Source organism: Dermacentor silvarum, chromosome 9 (genome assembly GCF_013339745.2).
Source record: "Dermacentor silvarum isolate Dsil-2018 chromosome 9, BIME_Dsil_1.4, whole genome shotgun sequence".
Lineage (NCBI taxonomy): Eukaryota > Metazoa > Arthropoda > Arachnida > Ixodida > Ixodidae > Dermacentor > Dermacentor silvarum.
The window spans coordinates 134399154-134417233 of record NC_051162.1 but is presented as its reverse complement, the minus strand read 5'-3'; the positions used below and the strand labels follow the sequence as shown (position 1 = coordinate 134417233).

The 18080-nt window shown below is 50.1% G+C and overlaps 1 protein-coding gene across 1 annotated transcript in view; it reads left to right on the top strand.

Moving 5' to 3' along the window:
• The window catches only part of LOC119464412 (uncharacterized), a 221800-nt gene that overhangs the window by 118482 nt on the left and 85238 nt on the right, over nt 1-18080 (top strand). Inside the window, exons 2-3 of the mRNA XM_037725366.2 lie at nt 6424-6582; nt 8946-9195. Of these exons, the coding sequence (XP_037581294.1) occupies nt 6459-6582; nt 8946-9195 (374 nt within the window). The 5' untranslated portion in view covers nt 6424-6458. The remainder of the gene's footprint in view (nt 1-6423; nt 6583-8945; nt 9196-18080) is intronic.

Here is an 18080-nt window from a genome sequence, read left to right as displayed (position 1 = left end):
GGGCATTTTTTTAATGTCCTTCGCACTCGAGATGTGGTAGATTTTCTCGTGTGCCTTCCCACATTGTGAAATGGTTATTTTTCAGCTACACTTCCTGACTTACACAGCCCGTATGTCCACTTACTATTGATGACGTGTGTCGTGTTCGCCTCTCAATGCGGCTGATTTGTACGAGCGTCAGCTGGTGTAAACTTTCCCGTTTGAAAAAAAAAAAATTGTCTCTAGTTTTCCGCGGACATGTTGTACTTCTATGCAGCGTCGCTTACCATGTAGGGATCCGCCTGTGTTTTCCCCTAACTCCCCCCGTCTCTCAACAACCACGCAGAGTACGTACGTAATGCAAGCTATGGCACTTTTAAGCCAGTTACGAAAGAGAACGTGCTAGTGCACTGTCTTTGTTTGAGCTGTTTAGTTGGTGGGTCACATTGAAGGACATTTACGGCGCAAGCTAGACGAGGACATAGAGCGTGGCACCCGCGTATGCATTATTTGTGCTTGTCTATGTATGTGCGCTGTAAATTTCCTTGAAAGTGCTAGTGCAGTCCATTCTTAGTGTACGTTCGCAATCATGCGAGGTCACTCGCATTCTTACTCGCTCGCTGACGCTATCGCAGCTCCATTCGCACTCGCGCTAAGTAGTTAACGCGCCTTCCCGTTTGTCCTTTCACTGAGCGTTCAGTCACCGGTGTCTGGGGACGCATATATATATATATACCCGTGACTATGGCGTTGTCGTGTGATATTGAGAACTGTGAGCACGCGATGTGATGCTTATTAAGAAAGAAAAAAGTAAAAGAACTCGTTTATATATATAAGAAAAAAAAATAGAGACTTGGATGAGAGATTCACTGCGCTGCACCCGCGACGCAGAAGCACATTACCGATTTTCTACCGCTCATCTATGAGGGCACGCCACATATATATCTGCTATACAGCGGGGCGCAGTGTTTTTTTGTCTGCGACGAAGTGCGGCTGCCCTGAATCGGTTTCAGCGCCTTCTTTGTCTCGTGTATTCTCTTCACTTCTCCTCGCCGCCATCAACTGGAGCACAAAGAGTTGTCGAAATTGGAGGATCCTTTCCTTCCTTTCCTCAGTGTGCACAAAGGCGCCGTGGCGCGCTCTGGTGGCGCAAGGTGTTCCCTTTTGTGGTGCACGAACTGGGTGCGCAACAAATGAAACATTAAGCCGTCAGAGGAGGGAAACACACGCGCTGAAAGGAGAGAGAGAGGAGGGAGCTGCAGAGCGGAGCCCTCTTGTTGCGATGAGCGGGGGCGGCCCATTTTGAGCTTCAAAACTCCTCCGCTCTGAGAGGAGCGAACAGATTGCGATGTCAAGCTGTTGCACTCTCGCGTGAACAGAGCTGTACAAACTGGAGCCGCTGCCGGGGATTAAAGAATAAACGAAAAGAAATGTAAGCGCTACATGGGGAGCTGCACAAATCGCGATCTTGGAAGGAAGTGCAACTGCTGGCTCGGCTATTTCTTTGTTTAGTGGGGCTCGCATTGTAGACATTTTTCGGGACTCACTCGAAGAAAGGAAAGTTTTGGCGTTCGTAATTTCCCCTAAGCTCGTCTCTTCAGTCGAGCCTATTATGTGACGTGTGTGCGTTCTGTTGGAAGCGGACTTGGAACCCGGTGGAGCCCTATGTAAAGGATTAAATTGTCCTTTCCAGCTTGGAAGAAGATATTTTGCGCTTGTTTGACTTGGGTGCAAGCCTGCGCGGTGAGTGCATGGACCCGCCCAATAGCGTGGAGTATAAAGAAACAAATATGGAAGAAGTGCTATACATAAATTTGGACGTTCCCTGAATCTCTGATTTCTTCTGTGACTTCGAAAAAGGCGCGTTTACTTCCGTGTTCTCACTGCATTGTTATAGCTTCCAAGTTAGAACGCCACAAATTTTCTCCCGTCGCATGTGCTTGCCCTGGAGAAATATACTCCAGGTTCTCAATATTGCCTTCTCGGTGTAACTGCTCACTATACATTTTGGGCATTTCGGAACCTTCGCGGAAGCGCCCCATATTTTCCTGATTCTTTCTCCCACACAGTTGATTTATAATTTCTGAAATGCAGAGCTGCAGCTGCAAGCATCAATATATGCTGAGCGCGATATTTCTGTTTTTGTACCCCGCTTTTCTTTGCTGTTCATATTTATGTGCGCTATTTCGTACGGGAATTTCTCGTTGAACACTGAAGTAATGCTGAACATCATCGTAGCAAGGTTTCGACTGGAGGCGTCATTTTCGTGCCGCTTTGAATTGTGTAGAACGCATGATGGGGTAATGTTGCTCGAACTTGCGTGCTCGGTGGTTATTTCCGGAAAGGCGTACTTCAACTCGATATGAGGCTCACAAAGCTGTACTAGAATTCTTTTCAACCACGGGAATAGACTTTCGTCTGTAATGTTTGTACTCTGCATATTACGTCGTGCGTTGTGGTCCTCTTCTTTTTTTCCTTTCTTTATTTATTTCCTCACCCTCCTTTTTACAACGAAGCTGTTAAGGGCTCACTATTCGATGGTCGCGTCCGGCAATAGGAAAAAAAAAGAAAAAAAAAACCCCTAATTGGCCGTATGCTGTATGTGCGAGCCCTGTGGTCACTAAATAAATGAGAACCACCGGATAATATATATTTCTCATTCTTTAATAGTTCAAATGACCAATTACACCGTCACATCCTAATGGTCATAATTGGAAATACATAATTCCCACCATATTACAGCTTCGCTGGTCTTCCATCTCCACCCCAGTGGAAGGGCTGACAGTTTTTTTTTTATTTTTTTTTATTTCTCCCACCTTCAAGAGGGTGGATGGGGTATACCTCTTTCTGGAGACAATTCATAGCCCGCTTCTAATTCTCACTCTGTGATGTTTATGTTTTCATGAAAGTAATAATAACATAATGGCACTGTTGTCATGATTGTGACACATGAATTGTGTCATGAATACACTAACTGGGTAGCAACGCGAGACGCTTCGGGTTTTTGCAAGGCGTTGACTTATTTCTGCTCCATTGTGGGCGCGGGTTGCTAAGCAGTTCGCGAAGTCGCTGGTTTGATTTAACCGCGGCTGCCACGCAATGAAGCATTTTATGAGCGCATATTTGATCGGCGAAGTGGCGAACCAAGAAGCCGCTAAAGTTGCTTGCAGGCAGCTTTCCCATCGATGCGCCTTTCTGCCTCGTTGCTCGCTACTAACGCGGCACCTTTTACGGCGATGTGGTCCGCCGAACACCGGAACCTGTGGCCCCACACTAAGCTCCCGCGGAGTTTCCGCGTTTCGAACGAAACTTTGGTCATCAAACTCGAATGACGGAAATTAAAATTCGCGGTGCTGCGCGGCTCGACAAACTTTTCGGCGTCGAATGCGCGCGTCCCGTGGTCTCGAGGTGACCCCTGCAATTCTGCCGTGTCTGCCTCCGAGAGCTCGCGTACGACCTCCCGAAATCAAGCTTTATTGCAGAGCCGAACGCCGGCTACCGTCGTAATGCGGCGGCGGCCGCACTACGCCGACCTTTTTTATCCGTGCCGGAATGGGCCCGTGGCGTGAGCGGGCGACATAACACTCCGTCGCTACCCTATGTCTCACTCGACAAAAGCGTGCAGCGCTGCAGAAGCTAGCGCCAGCCAATCAGGGTATCAGCGTGAGCCAATCGGGTACACGATTGGTCGGTACAGGTGTGCTCGCTCGTCGCACCCACGACGTGTGGCCTCCGGGGTACCGACTATAGTCATCGGTGTAGGCGGCCGCCTCTGTGGCTCGTCGAATATGGCATTCTGCGGATGCTGAGTGCGAGGCTGCATTCCGGTAAGAGCACGAGGAACAGTCGCCCCCGTGCAGATAGGTGCAGACGCCAGCTCGCCGGAAACTAATCTGGAGGGCCCTTATCCAGCTCGGCGTCCCTCGCGGTCAAGGTATTTTGGAATCTTTTACTTTCCTCCAACAAGAACTTTATTTCCATATTTCTACAGCCGTACTTAATACTGAATAGTACTTTGGAATTTTAACTCCCATCTACATTCAGAAATTTGTGAGGCGACGGCGTACAGTAGTTTCACCCTCGTCTGCACAGCATCCTCGTGGCGGCATTTCAGACCGACAGTGTGTTCTCCTCCCGAAGCAGCTGGTGCGCGCGAGCGGTGCGTAAAAAACAGGCCCGTTCGGTTCTTCCATTTCGTACGAACCAAATGGTTTGTTAATTCGGTCCTTAGTTCCTACCGTGTGGTATGTACCGGTGCCAGGTTCCACAAACGCTGCATGGTTTTAGTGACACGAGGAACAGCGGCCAATTCCGCCATTAGAACCGCGAGAGCGCGGCTCCCGAGACGGGGAAGCTCAAGGCGGGCGAGCTACCCGAACGAACGACGGCATAGCCGCGCGAGAGCCGCAGAGAGAGCAGCACGTCCAAGCGGTGGCTGCCGTGCCCTCATCCTCGCCGCGCTATCTCACTTTGTCCACCGCGCTCGTCTGCTTTCTCTTCCCGCATTTTCTCTCTCCTCATTGGTCACCTAGCGTACACTCTCGAACCCGGTGGCGCCCTCGCCTCTGGTCGTCTGCTCTCTCCCCGGGATGTCGTCTGCTTTCGTTATAGAGGGGTGCCTGCCCGCTCGGTCTGTTTCCTATCTGCTGCGCGGGCAAGGGCGGCGCTGGTGGCTTCGTCTCTTTTGCCTCGGATTGCTTGAAGCCCGCGGGGATTACTACACCCGGCCTACACAGTGCCGTGCAGCGCTGGGGAATTTGTAGTGCGATGGTGGCCGCCGACGCGCTCGAGAAAAAGAAAATGGCCTACTGCCGAGTTTCGGTAGCGCTTAATTGCACGGTACATTTTGCGACAATTCGAAGCTCGTGTGATGTCCGAAGCACTTGCAGTATCGCGGCGCTCCTCTCGAAAGGTCTTTTGCTTGCCTTTTTTCCGCAGCGTACGTTGTACGCGGTCGCAGATGTGGATACACCGTAGATGAGTGCGGTTCACCTGTGTAAGTTTCCACAGCACTGCACGGTTTCTTTCAGCGAGACGGACGGACGTCGTTTCTACTTTTGCGCCGGCACCTCCCTGCTGCCCTCCCATAGACCGGCGAGCGTGCGTGTATGTGTGTGTGCTTTGCGATGCGCGCTTGCGTTTGAAGAGGAGGTATTTCGTGCCCGCGGTGCATTCGGTTGGCGAGCGGGAGTGTGTGTGTGTGTGTGTGTGTGTGTGTGTGTGTGTGTGTGTGTGTGTGTGTGTGTGTGTGTGTGTGTGTGTGTGTGTGTGTGTGTGTGTGTGTGTGTGTGTGTGTGTGTGTGTGTGTGTGTGTGTGTGTGTGTGTGTGTGTAAGGGGGGGAGTGTAAAAAGAAGTGCTTTCGTGTGTCCGTCCTGACGACTGACCTTCGCAATAAAGCAGCCTGCCTATTGAGGAACCTGCTGGCAATTTCTGGTTTGGTCCGGGTACGGGGGGGAGTCTTCAGTGGGGAAGGAGCCGGTTATGAGAAGGAGGCACGATGGCGGTTCTCGATAGCCTGGTGATCTCTCTTGCCGAGGCTGCTACCGTCTTCCCTCTATCGATCGATAGCATCGCACCGAATTCATCTTATTCAGTGATGTACCAGTGAAGAAACGACGTCGTGTCGTTCTAACTTCTATACTGGCACACTGCGTGCGAACATTGGCCGATAAAATGTGTTTATTCCCTTCCACCCACCCTATATTGCTTGGCATGTTTGGCGTTGACAAGATGTTACCCAGGCCAGCTGGGGTCGGCATGTCGTGTTTGGCATTCCGGCTGGCTTGATTTATGCCGAGGTTTAGCTCACTTTGGCAGCCATTAGAAGTTGCAGTGCTAAGACCGTATACGGGTTGATGCATGGAAGTGTGTAGCGCCATTTCACTGGACGACACAGCGTATAACAGATTCTTGTGAGGCACGCGGCCACGTGTTTAGCGCTAACGGTGTTTGTGTGCACGATGCGCTTATTGCGAGGTAAATAAGGTGTCTTGTGCTATTCGCGCTCAATAGCCAACAAGTCGCCATCGTCGTAGTCACCATCTCAGAAAAGCGTCAAGCGGCTGCAAATCAGGGCAACCCATTGACTTTCAGTCCCTTCGTCCGACGAGCCATCAAGCGCAGTCATTCGTGCCGAAGAGCCTGCAATTAAGACCATGTCACTCTTTACAGCTGAAAGGGACGGTCAAAGTTCAGAGATGGGCGTAACTGAATGACGTGTGTGCAGGAATTAAATAAAGAATAAAAATCTACTAGTTTATTTCGGCTAGTAATACGCCCGTCAAAGGGAAAGTCTTGTTCGCGTGTTCTTAATATTGAAGCGCTCTCTCGTGGATGTGGATGATTGGTGCCGTTCAGCGTATGCCGCGATTTGTTTCCCTTGTCGGAACACATGTTTGGGGCCAGCCCACTGAGCAGTGTCTCTCTCTCTCTCTCTCTCACAGCCGGAGCCCTCTCGGACCAGGCGGGTCCTGGCAGCATGTCGTTTGAGTCTCCGCGGTTCCCGGAGCCTCCGGACGAAGGCGGAGGCCTGGGCGACTCCGCTACCGACGATGACGAAGACCCTCTAGCCTCGTCCAATTGCGGGGACGACGCCGGGCCCGGTACGTCCAGTCCGGGAAAAATAAAAAATACAGAGACGATGTTGAGGGCACTCACAGTGAGAGCTATAGAGCTTATCGGTAAACGTATTACACTTTACGAAATACTTGCTTACTGGAAACATAGAGTTAATATAACCAGCTCTATAGGCAAAGCTCCTCGTAGCACCCATACAATGGAGTCGGTAAACGCAAAGGCGTCACCATGTTGCTACGCTGTGCAGGCGCGCAGGCGCATACGACAATATGCGATTCAGACGAGACGCGCAATCAGCGCGATCCCGAGCTGCCTGGTGGCATCATCTAGCTAGTTCAGGCGCCTTCAAACGCACCCTATTACGCGCCGTAAATTTTACATAAAAATTATATATATAGCCATCGGATCTTTATAAAAAAGTACGCATAATCAACTTTGCTCATTTACTTTACTCATTGTTGATACTTACAGGCTGCGTGCAAATGCTTGTTTTTGCATCACATTTTGAATATTTTTAGCATTACAAAAATGAGAAGTAGTAATTCGCGGCGGCGCCTTTGCGTTTGCCACTTTATTTGCCCAGCTTTTCCTCTAGAGTTGATAACCTATGACTGGAGCCGTGAAGGGCCGTAGAAGGAACGCTGGTAGTGACACCTTTTGACACTTTGTCCAACTACAATGCCTCTGAAGTGTTTTTGTGCTACGTGAGTGTTCTCATCGAAGGAACATCGTAAAAAGACTGTATGTTTACGTTTATGTCGCTACTGACGTTTTACACCAGCAATCAAGACAGACTTTGGTATAGGTCACTGCAGTGGCAGCTTTGTGTCCTCTTCAGTTAAACTCTGCGCCACAAAATGGCGCTATTAGCGTTGTTGCCGCCGTCCGTCGCTCTCTGGTAACCCAGCATTCCGCGAAGAATTTCTTTTCTTTTTCTTTTCTCGCCTTATCTATTCTTCCCCCTTCCCTCTCCCCAAGTGTACGGTAGCCAACCGGGCACGTCCTTGGTTAACCTCCCTGCCTTTCCCTCTTCGTTTCTCTCTCTCTCTCTCTCTCTACGGACAAGCTTCAACTCTCTACTGAATGGTCGCAAGTGCCTGAAATATTCAGCATATGCTGGAAACCTCTTACGGAGCGAGCTTGGTCTGACGTAACCGGATCGAGTTAGTCATTTGGACAGCCCGAATGTGTCTGCAAAGGTATAACAGTTGGCTTACCATATGCTGTCGTGTGTTTGTTTCACGGTATACTAGATACCGTAGTTGCATACTACTACGGTATCTAGTATACCGTGAATAAATAAAAAAGAATAAAATAAATCAAGTGCAGGGCAGATGGCACTATAGTGCCATCTGCCCTGCACTTGGTCTATTTTACCACGGGGAACAGTTTGTCTACGGCCAGCCTGTACTGTAGTATATGGCATAGCTCGGAGTAGCTAAACGCGAATAAACGTTTACTACTCCCAGCATGGCGTAGTAAACGGGATTAACACGCGGATAGGCGCAGTAATGGTTACCGCATCACCCTCTGCGGGTGCACCGTAGTACTGTGACGTATGCACACCATAACATGTTCAGTGATATCAGTGATGTCCTCTTGAATGTCGCGGCTATCGTACTGTACAAGACGGCACGATTTGTGGTGTCTTTTTGGTGAATCGTTGTGCACATCCTCTTACTATTTTTGCCCACGTGCAGTGTAGACCCTTTTATCCACGCTGTGGTTAGCAGTGTGTTAGTGACTTCAGAAAATTTCCAGTTACGCACTTTTAGTGCCCAAGTATGACGGAGAAAATGAAATATGTTGCTCCGTTGTTTATATATGTGTGCATGTTCGTGATGCGTTAAAACACAAGAAACGCGCCTCATGATTCGAGCTCACGCTTTCTTGTGTATTTAGCCGTGAAATTCATTTATCATACCACGTTTTAACTGCGCAGCTAGACATGTACTAGCTAGAGAGTCCTATATATTTGCAGGCTATAGCAATTTTTGTCGCCGTCTTTACTCGCTAAATTTGCGGGTAACGAAGTCTGTAGAAGTCTCAGTAGCCTGCATTAGCGAACTGTGCCAGAGAGTGAAACCTGAAGGCTTTCTGGACTTTTGTTTAAATAGGGCAGGTCTACACATCGTCCAAATTGTGATAGCGTCCAATTTGTTTGGGATACTTTAAAGTGCTATTGACATGATATATTAGACTATTAATTTCTTGTGTTAAATGAAAGTTCTAGACCTCTAAACTAAAAGAGAAAAGAAATAGTGGAAAGCCTCAGAGCGCCGTAAATAATTTATAGGCTTTCTGAACACTCAGCCGTAACGGAAGGGGGGTATTGTAGCAGCAGTGTCTCTCGCGCCGACGGCGTGCTGAGCTGTGCCCTTCTGCCCAGGCTGCTTCCCCCGGCCCCCGGAGTTCGGCGTGCCCCCACCCCCGCTGCCACCGGGCCTGTGCTCGTCGGTGGCCTCCGGTCGGCGCGCGGGCGCCTCTTCGTCCCCGGCCGACGAGCTGCAGTTCTGCGAGGTTCGGCCCGTGGGCGCCGAGCTGACCACGCCTTCGGCCTTTCCCTCGCTGCCCGTGATCGCCGTCTGCTCCTCGGTCGTCCTCGTCGCCGTCCTCGTCGCTTCGTTCCTCCTCTGGAAGTGAGTAACTATGCACGTTCTCAAGCAACGATCGGCGATAGGCTGCCGCAAACGGGAAAGCTCTAGTGTTTATCGCATGCGACAAGAAATTAACGTGCTCAGCGGCATCCTTCTCGCTCGTTCGCCTGTTTCCGCAGTCCCCACAACAACGTGGCGGCCCCCTACAAGCGATGCGAAATTCTTTCCCGTATGAGTTCTCTCTCTCACTGGTCTATATAGACCTGAAGGCTTATTAACTTCGTTTTGTGACATCTTAGGTTTCACAATCATTTCGTGCACCAAGTCCCCTTTTTGCCTACGAGAAGTTCTGCTCAAGCCTCCGTGAATGCAGGTGTGTATCACCTCGCAGATTCTTACGTACGGGATGCTCGTTGATAAATTACTACTAGAAGAACTGCACTTATATACCACGATTTGAAGAAGGCGAATGCGCTGAAACAATGCGATAATATGAGATAGCTGACAACCGCGAAGCTTTGAAAGAGAGAGAAACGCGCACTGGCAGGCTGTTCAAAGCTCGGCCTCTCAGGGTTTGTCTCGGTGTGCAGCTTTGCAATCGCCCGGGCGAAACTTTAAAGCGTTCATTACGTTCTTGCGGGACATCGCGCGCTATTCGCGGGCTCTTCACTGACTGTAGTAGGACGTTTATGATAGTTGGGGTTGTAACGCTTTTGTTTCCCAGTCCTTCGGTGATTTTGTGTTTTCCCATCTGCATACAATGGGCGTGCACTCTTTGCTACGGCACCCGAGTGTACGCCCTTCGGCTCTGCTGCAGCCGACGGCGTTGCCCGTCCACTCACGAGTCGCCCGATGATGAAGACGTCGCTCCCGAATGTGTTGGCTGGACATCCGTCATCTCCGGCATTACTGTCGCGCTCGGGGAAGCCAGTGATTAGCGCGTGCGGCGACGCCAAAATCAAGACCGAAAGCCGCGAATGAGGGCCTTGCGTGATCGGCCGCTCCCCGTGTACGGACTTGCCGGATCTCTACATGCAATTTGCCTTATGTTATGCCGAGAAGATTGCAGGCTGCTTCCGCAGACGACGAGGCAGGGACAGGGTACATGCACGGAACACACGTAAAACGCTCTGGTTAGCAACGTTTGTCGCTCCGTGTAAGGACATGCCGTGCGCCCTCAGCCTATACGTGTTTCCACTTGTTACCCGAGTAGAGGTGGGCCGTGCAAAACGCCTCCATGCTGTTTGCGGAGAGTTTACATACTTGCGCAAGCTGCCGTGGCGTTGGCAACACATTTCTTTCTTCCCGAGCTTCCGCTGTAACTCCTTGTAACGGCGTCACTTCCGCCGGCGGGGCTTTAAACTTCCGGCGACGCGTGACCACGTGCCCTTGAACCGTAACATCCGCCGGCGAGCATGAAAGGTCGTCACGGAGTTGTGGCGCTTCGCATCCGGAGGTGTTTTCGACATGACGTCGTGTGAGGCTGCATCGTGTTCGGGGGTGGAGCATTTCTGGTGTTGTTGGCTGGTACGAATTGCAGCCTCAGAATGACTATTGCACACTGAAACCAGTGTTTGCGGCAGGAAGGTGGGGGAAGATAGGACCCAGGCTGAGGATTAGTGTGTCCCTTATTGGCCTTAGCAGTCGGATGCAGCCATGCGCTGGTAAGCAGACACCCGCAACAGAGCATTCCTGTGCAAGCAGTAAAGGCCGCGTATGGTCCTTGATGTGCAGTTTAGCAAATCAGAAGGTTATCGTTAACTGCAACGGTAATGTACGGTACAGTCTGATTTATAGTGCAACGTAATGATATGTATAGCGTAACGGAACGCCTGACCAGAAACAAAAAGCACATCCCACGCACTGTGGTATCTATGCTGCATCGTCTTCTATGCAACTACGAGTTTCTGTGGTGCGACAAGTTGTGGTGTGAGAGGTGAGCGTGTATGTGACGACAGCAGTAAGATGACGACGGTGACGACGTTCGTGTGACGCCAACGGCATCATTTCTACTCCGGCCTTTCGACGCTAGTTTACGACATGCTGATTATTGGGGTTCTACAGAGTCGTACGTATATATACTGGACGTGCGTAAGCGAGAGGAAAGCGGATAGTGACGTCATCTGCGACCAACTGCTATACGATCGTACGTACCTATGTCATGTGGTCTATGTTAAAATGACGGTGGCATTTGTGTTCCGGCAAATAAACGTTTAAACCTATTCGACGTGGGCCGATCATGTAGGCTGTACAGTGTTGCACAGCTTCTACGTAGCGGTAGCTGCTAGGAGAAAATGACTGGGGAATGTGGGCCGGTCCCAAAGGCTGTGAAGTCTAATTAACGCAGCGTCTCAAAGCGGGTCACCTGTCACAGGGGAAGAATCCGAGAAACTGGTAGGTGAGGCTCGGCCATAATGTCTGACAGAGCTATAAGTCAGCTTTGGCACGGCAGAAGTATGCGTGCAATAGAGGCTTAATCAGTAAACAAACGAAAAGATCATGGCCTAAAGGGTAACATATTTGGGCCGCTGTGCTGGAACGCAAGAGTTTGATCAAACTCTTGCGCGAAAAAAAAAAATCGCGATCAATGGTGAGTATCGATACTCACCATTGATCGCGATTTTTTTTTAATAGACCCGAAACGAGTCGAGAGAGGATCCTACCTGCCGCTCAGTGCCTGGAATGAGGCGAATGTTTTGCATTAAGAAATGCGTCTATATTTCGTAGCCTAAGTGTTCATACCTAACGACTTCATCATGTTTACTGATATTGCCCAGATGTGCAGAAAGAAGTGAGCGGAGATTTGGTAGTACGTTGTTCTGTTTAAAAGTAAATTATGTCTCTGAAACATGTCTGAGTCTTGCTGTGAGGAAACGTAATGTTATGCGCCGGTTTTCTATGCGCGGTGTATGGTACGAAAAATAATGTCCACACGCGTAAGCGGTCCTTTAAGCATTGATGTGCGTCTACTATTTACGCAATGTTTGATGTATGCACAGTGGTGATCTAGCGAATACGTTCGTCCACTGATCGAGAAATCATACGGATCACCCAGTGTGCATATCTTTTCCGTTTGCGGCTGTGAAGAATTTGACATTACTTAAACACGTTCATACGAGTACCATCCGACTTCATTTTGCCTTGGGGAATCCCTGACGACGTATTTCCGGCCTATCGCCGAGCAAGAAAATGTCAGGCTAGTCCGCGGTACGCCAGGCGTTTTCGAAGGCGTACCGCCGCTATCGTTCCCTGTTAACTATGGCGTACGCGCTTAAATATACATCCGCTGGTAGAAGGATAGCTGCACCTGCAGGCCTGAGCACAACTGTACGATCATCGGTCTCAAGTGGCATTTTGCTAGTGCCCGCAGTGTTTGTGGTGCGGCCCCGCTACCATTAACGCAACATTCGGTTCTTATACTGGCGTCAGGTCTGCAGGGCGTCAAAACTTGGGACTCTTCCACCGCCGCGGTATGCCGGTTTAGTATTTATCACTCTCGCGTTTATTTATTTTTCGCGTCATCTCACAAGCTGGCCACAGCGCAAGAAATCAATTTTTACTGTGACAGGTGCGGGCTAAACAACGCTCTCAATGCCGCGTGTGTTTTTCTTACCAGCCGAGTAAAATGGCCCCATCGTCCGTCTCCTAGGCGTCTTTTCAAGGGCTGCCGCGTTCAACTCGTCGTGAAAATCTAACGTTTTCTAAGCGATGCTGCAGAGCCTTTCGGTGCCGCCTACGTGTGTGGTGAAGGGAGAGACCACTCCGCGGATATTGGCAGGGGGGCGAAGAAATCCCTAAAAGCCTAGATGTGGAGCACCGAGGACCTTCCAGCTCGGCTGCGATCCTCGGGCGGGAAAAGCGACAGTGCGCGCCAGGAGCCATCGTTCACGTAGACCGGCCTCTGAAGAATGGTCGGGTGGCCGATGTTTTTGGCAACACGGCACGCCAGAGGGCGGCGAGGAAGGCGTTGCCGCCGCCTTTTCCCCGAGACAAATCGTCACACGAAAAAGGACCACAGATGCGCGAGCCGGTCGTGCGCGCCCGTTGTACTAAAACGCTGCAGCACCGAGGGGTTCGGGCAAGTGTGCTGAGGCTGTGCACGACGGAAAATAGTGAGCCTATTTCGATGATGCCTAAAAGGCTGGCTGCCAATGGATGGAGAGCCTTTAGTCAAGTCAGGACTCGCTCGGGAAGCGAGGGCACCCTTTCCGGATTGCGATGTCCTCTCCGCCTTCTGCTGCACGGGATGTTGGCTAGTTAGTACCTACAACGCAAGCAGCCCAACTAACGGGGAGGGCACAGCCATATTGTTGCGTTCCTCTTTCTCATCTCCTTGGTTGTTTCGTTGGGCTCTCACCACGCTAAGCGAGACACGACAGCCGTGTGCCCTTCCTGCGTGGTGTTGCCGTATAGAGTCGGCCGCTCTAAAGCCGACGAGCTGCACCTGCGAGCTGAGAAGCGGCTGTCCCTCGTATAAAGATGCCCAAGCAAGAAACCAAGCAGCTGAATGGTTGTGGGCTTTGCTGGCGAATTGATCGGCCGGCGCCGCACAGTGCTGCGCCGTTTTATGAAGCCGCGATGCGGGCGTCCGTTACAAAACGGGATTGCAGTATATAGTGCGGCCTCAGACCGAATCTTGCACCCTCTCCTCGGTGTTTCTGTCCGGGGCGAGCGATACACACACGTGCGCGATAATCTTGCAGCCGCCTGACTATATAGTTGCCGCCGCGGAACTTTCCGAGCGCTGCAACGAGGCCTTCATTCATCACCGCGGACTCTCTGACAAATTGACTGGCGCGACTTTTAATCTTCTTTAAACCCTCGCTTTTATGTTGCTTCTCTGCAGTCGCGAATCTCTCTTCTCTTCGCTCTCTTTTTATCTTTTAGTGCTTTACACTGTACGTTCATCGTATAGCGCGCTGGCTGGTGTGATAGTCCAGGCGGTCTCGGGGAAGCGACGTTCTCGTGATTACTTTCGAGCTTTGTTTTGCTCTGCTCGTCGTGTCTTATATGGATCCAGCGCGCCGCTTCCTTCTGCAGTTGTGTAGTCGGTGGCGTGTCTTGCGAGGCTGTCGTTTTCGGCGTGAACCGCAGCGCGCAATAGTTGGCCACTGGCGGCGGTGTCCATTATTTAGGAGTATATACCGGCGGGACTGACACCAGCTGCACTGTGTCCGCGGGCACCATTACTCACGAGGCCGCGTCTCTGTTAGCGTGACTATCAGTGCGTGTTCTCTGCCACGGAAGGACACGCGCCAAGTGTGCCGGAGGCGCCGCACTTAATGGTGGTGCCACCATGTGGGCCACGCTATACGGCCAGCACAGCTCGCGTCGTGTGCACACACGGCGCCCCTCACTGGGCGATGCGGATGCTAAAAATACAGCCTACTGCTACGAGTGAGCACGCCCCTCGTTGGCTGCCACGCCCCGAGCCCGACAAGCCGTGCTGTGATCGAACCCGAGCCGTAAATCCGCAAACCTGGGAACAAGTTAGACAAGGTTTAGTTATATCGACGTCATCATCGGCATCCTATCTTTATGTCCACTGTAAGGACGAAGGCCTGTCCCAGCGACTTAGCGCATCCGTGTCACACGGCCACCCACGAACGCCTTTCAAGTCCTTCGTCTTTATCTCGAAATAGATACACTCGGTGTGACACGATCGCCCTATACAGCCGAGAAAGTTTAATGGAGCTTTTGGTAAAGAGAGTTGGGCGATCTTCCTTGCCGGCTGAACGGAGTACCCTCGTTTCCACAGTGCACTAGGGAGATGCAACTGAGTTTACTCTTACTTGTAAATATAATAATTTTGGTTCCAGAACTAGTTGTTTATCTTCCGGTTGTAGCCTTTCGCATCTCATTCATCTATCTATAATATTAAAGAGAGCAGTTTAAGCAGTTCTTGGTGACATTTATGCTTCCCTGTGCTCTCGACCCAGAGCACCCCTCGATTGTACACACTGGCTCCATCCTTCTCTTATTCACCGTGGGATGTCGTAGCTGCAGTGTGCCCCGTCGTGCTTCGCAACTGCTCGCGAAATGGTCGGACACAAAAGGTTACGGCAAGAACACAGAGTCAGTAGCCGCGCCACACCGTACACAAAAGCACGGGTAAGTTTGCCAGCAAGGCTGATGGCATGGTTATGTTTATAGTGATATTACATTAAAAGTGTCGTGGTATTAAACACGACGCAAGGAATGTTTGAGTTGTGAAAAATCTTTACGGGGCATATGAGCATGCATAAAAGAAAAATGCATTCATCATCAATGAACACGCACTACAAACCCAATGGAAAGCCCTAACAAACAACAAAGTATGAACGGCGCGAGTTAATTCAACGCATTCCCTGAAGTCATAACACCCGATGTGTTCGTAATATCGTGCCTAGCGCTGTGCGTCGTTGGCCACGCAGCTCCACGTGTATTTTTGCGCTTTTTCTTCTTTCATACATTGTTCCTTTTATTGGGCCACTTCTTTTATTTTCTCACATTTTCTTTCTCTTTATCCCTTCCTTTGTCATCTTGTACTTGCTTTCTCATTTTTTATCTTATTCTTTTCCCTGTTTGTTTATTAATCATGACAATTAATTTTTAGAGAAAAAGAAAGTGTATGTTTCACATAACGTTTTTATATTAGCTTTTAAAAAATTTTTATATTGAAGCAGCATTAGCGACACTGCGTACATCGGCCGAACAGCACCTAATGTGCCCTTGGCGGCTTTTGTTAAGAACTCGCTAGTGGCCGTACGTGTGACACGACTACAACTCCTTTCAAGTTGAACTCCTATAGGAAGTCTCGCGCGCCACTAGTTTGAGGTAGTTCACGGGTGCCCGTGTGACACAAGTATAGCAAACTAACTAACTCACTAGCTAACTAATTAACCCTGAGTTCACGTAGAGCTCGTAGTCTTTCTGTTAGCATATCGGTTTGTGTAAGTAGACGTTTCTACCTATTGGCCCGTATGAATTGGTTTTCGTCTTGACAGTTGCGTCCGATGGCTAGATCTGTTACATTCGCCTGTCTCCACGTAGCCACTGAGCCGTAACCTCTCGCACTTTGTCATTCTCTGCGAGAGTTTGGGCGTCGCTTCGCTCGCTATGGCCCTTTCATCTGGTTAACCCTGACTCGCTAACTTGAATACATCTTGACTATAGAGCCACTCGCTTATCCACGCTCACAATTGCGCGCCCACTCCGAACAGCGTTGATTAAAGGGGTAGCGCGAGCACAGAGTGACCGCCTTCTTTGCCAGCTGCATTCGTATTTCGCGAAGAAATAAAACCGCGCTGCAGCCAATCAAACGTCGCGCCTCAAGACTGAACGCAACGAGCAAAGGCAGAGCGAGTAACCAACCCTCGTGCACCTAAGAAAATTGAAATCAGGTTTCTTCGAAACTGCGGAGAAGCAGTTCACTCTTATAGGAGAGAATATTGCACACTCGCTCACGGTGCCTCTCACTTTTTTTCTCATCTTTTCCTTCTTGCCTGGTATGGAGTCGTATACGCAGCGCTCCTGTCTCGAATGCGGGCCCGTTTCTGCTTCGCTTCTCCGAGCCACTGCATGTTTGTTTCGTTTTCCCAAAATTAGCTGAGAAAGCGCACCTGCTAGCGGGAAAAGTGCGCGCCGCTGTATGGAGGAAACCAAATTAGCCTGCGTCCATATTTTCCTCTTTTTATTTCGTTTTTCTAAACTTCAAACATTTTCTTTTTTGTATTTTGTATCCGCCAGCCCCCTTTCTTCGGGGGTGTAAAAAATGGGCTAATCTACCTCGTCAGCCCGGGCGGCAGTGCGCCGCGTTATTAGCCTCCATTTCTCGAAGCTTCGCGGTGAATAACGATTGTCCGCCCGTTTCGAAGGAGCTGCGCAACGTCTTTAAACAAAGAGAGACGAACAATGATGAATAGTGTGTGTACGGCGCGTATAAAATTGCCTCCCAGAGCACGAGGGAAGATACGGAACACGGAGAAAGAAAAAGAACAGATCCCGCAAAACTGTATTTGCCATTTCTTGGAAAGTGCTTTCTTTCGTTCTGGCATTTTTATTTTTCTCACGGCGTATAGCCAGGAAGGCATACATTACCTGTATCTGGCCTGGAATTACACGGTATATTGAAGTTCCCCGCTGCCGGTGAAGGTTCTGATCGTGTGGGCCTCAAATTGAGTCTTGTTTCCTCTTTTGTTTAACCCGGTGTTGCCACGCTCTTTCTGCCAGCGTTCAGGGGCGCTTTGTCGATGAGCGTCTGGTTCGGTTATTATGGCGTCCAGGCTGTTTTTCAATTTGGATTGCTCGACTGAGAGATAGGGAGAAGGAACGCAGGAGCGACGCAGTTCCCTTCTATCGCGCGGTTTACGCTCCCTATACAAAAACCATGCAGCGTGGTGGAAACTGGAGCACTTCACCAGTGCTCCAGCTAAGGGAGCCCATTGCTCAAATCTATTTGCACGTTGTAATGTTTCGTTATTGGATGGCTTATCGGGCCTCGTCTCGCTGACTGCTGTGGTTGGACCGCACGAGGTTGTTCTGACCAATGGCCGACCGTTATTGCATACGAGAATGCTCGCTGAATCCTCCCTAAACCCTGCCTGCAAGCACGCTGTGGGTTGCAGAAAACGCTGCAGCGCATGCACCGCTTTGAAATCTCTTGTGCGTCCGATGCTCTCGCTAACAACAGGTAACTTATGGTAAGCGCAGTGCATAAATATGCAGAATTATATTGTGGGAAGTCCACACGTCTTTTTTTTTTCTCCCCCTCTCTGTTGTGGTTATATCGACTGTACATTTGCATACGATTAGGGTAGGTACGAAATGACTCAAATTCAATATCGGTTCTTGCAGTAGTGCTGACTGAGCAACATTGTGTATCCTTCTCTAAAATTAAACGCACTTTCCTGAAGCAAGCAGCATTGTTGAGTGCGCAGTTGGTTTTC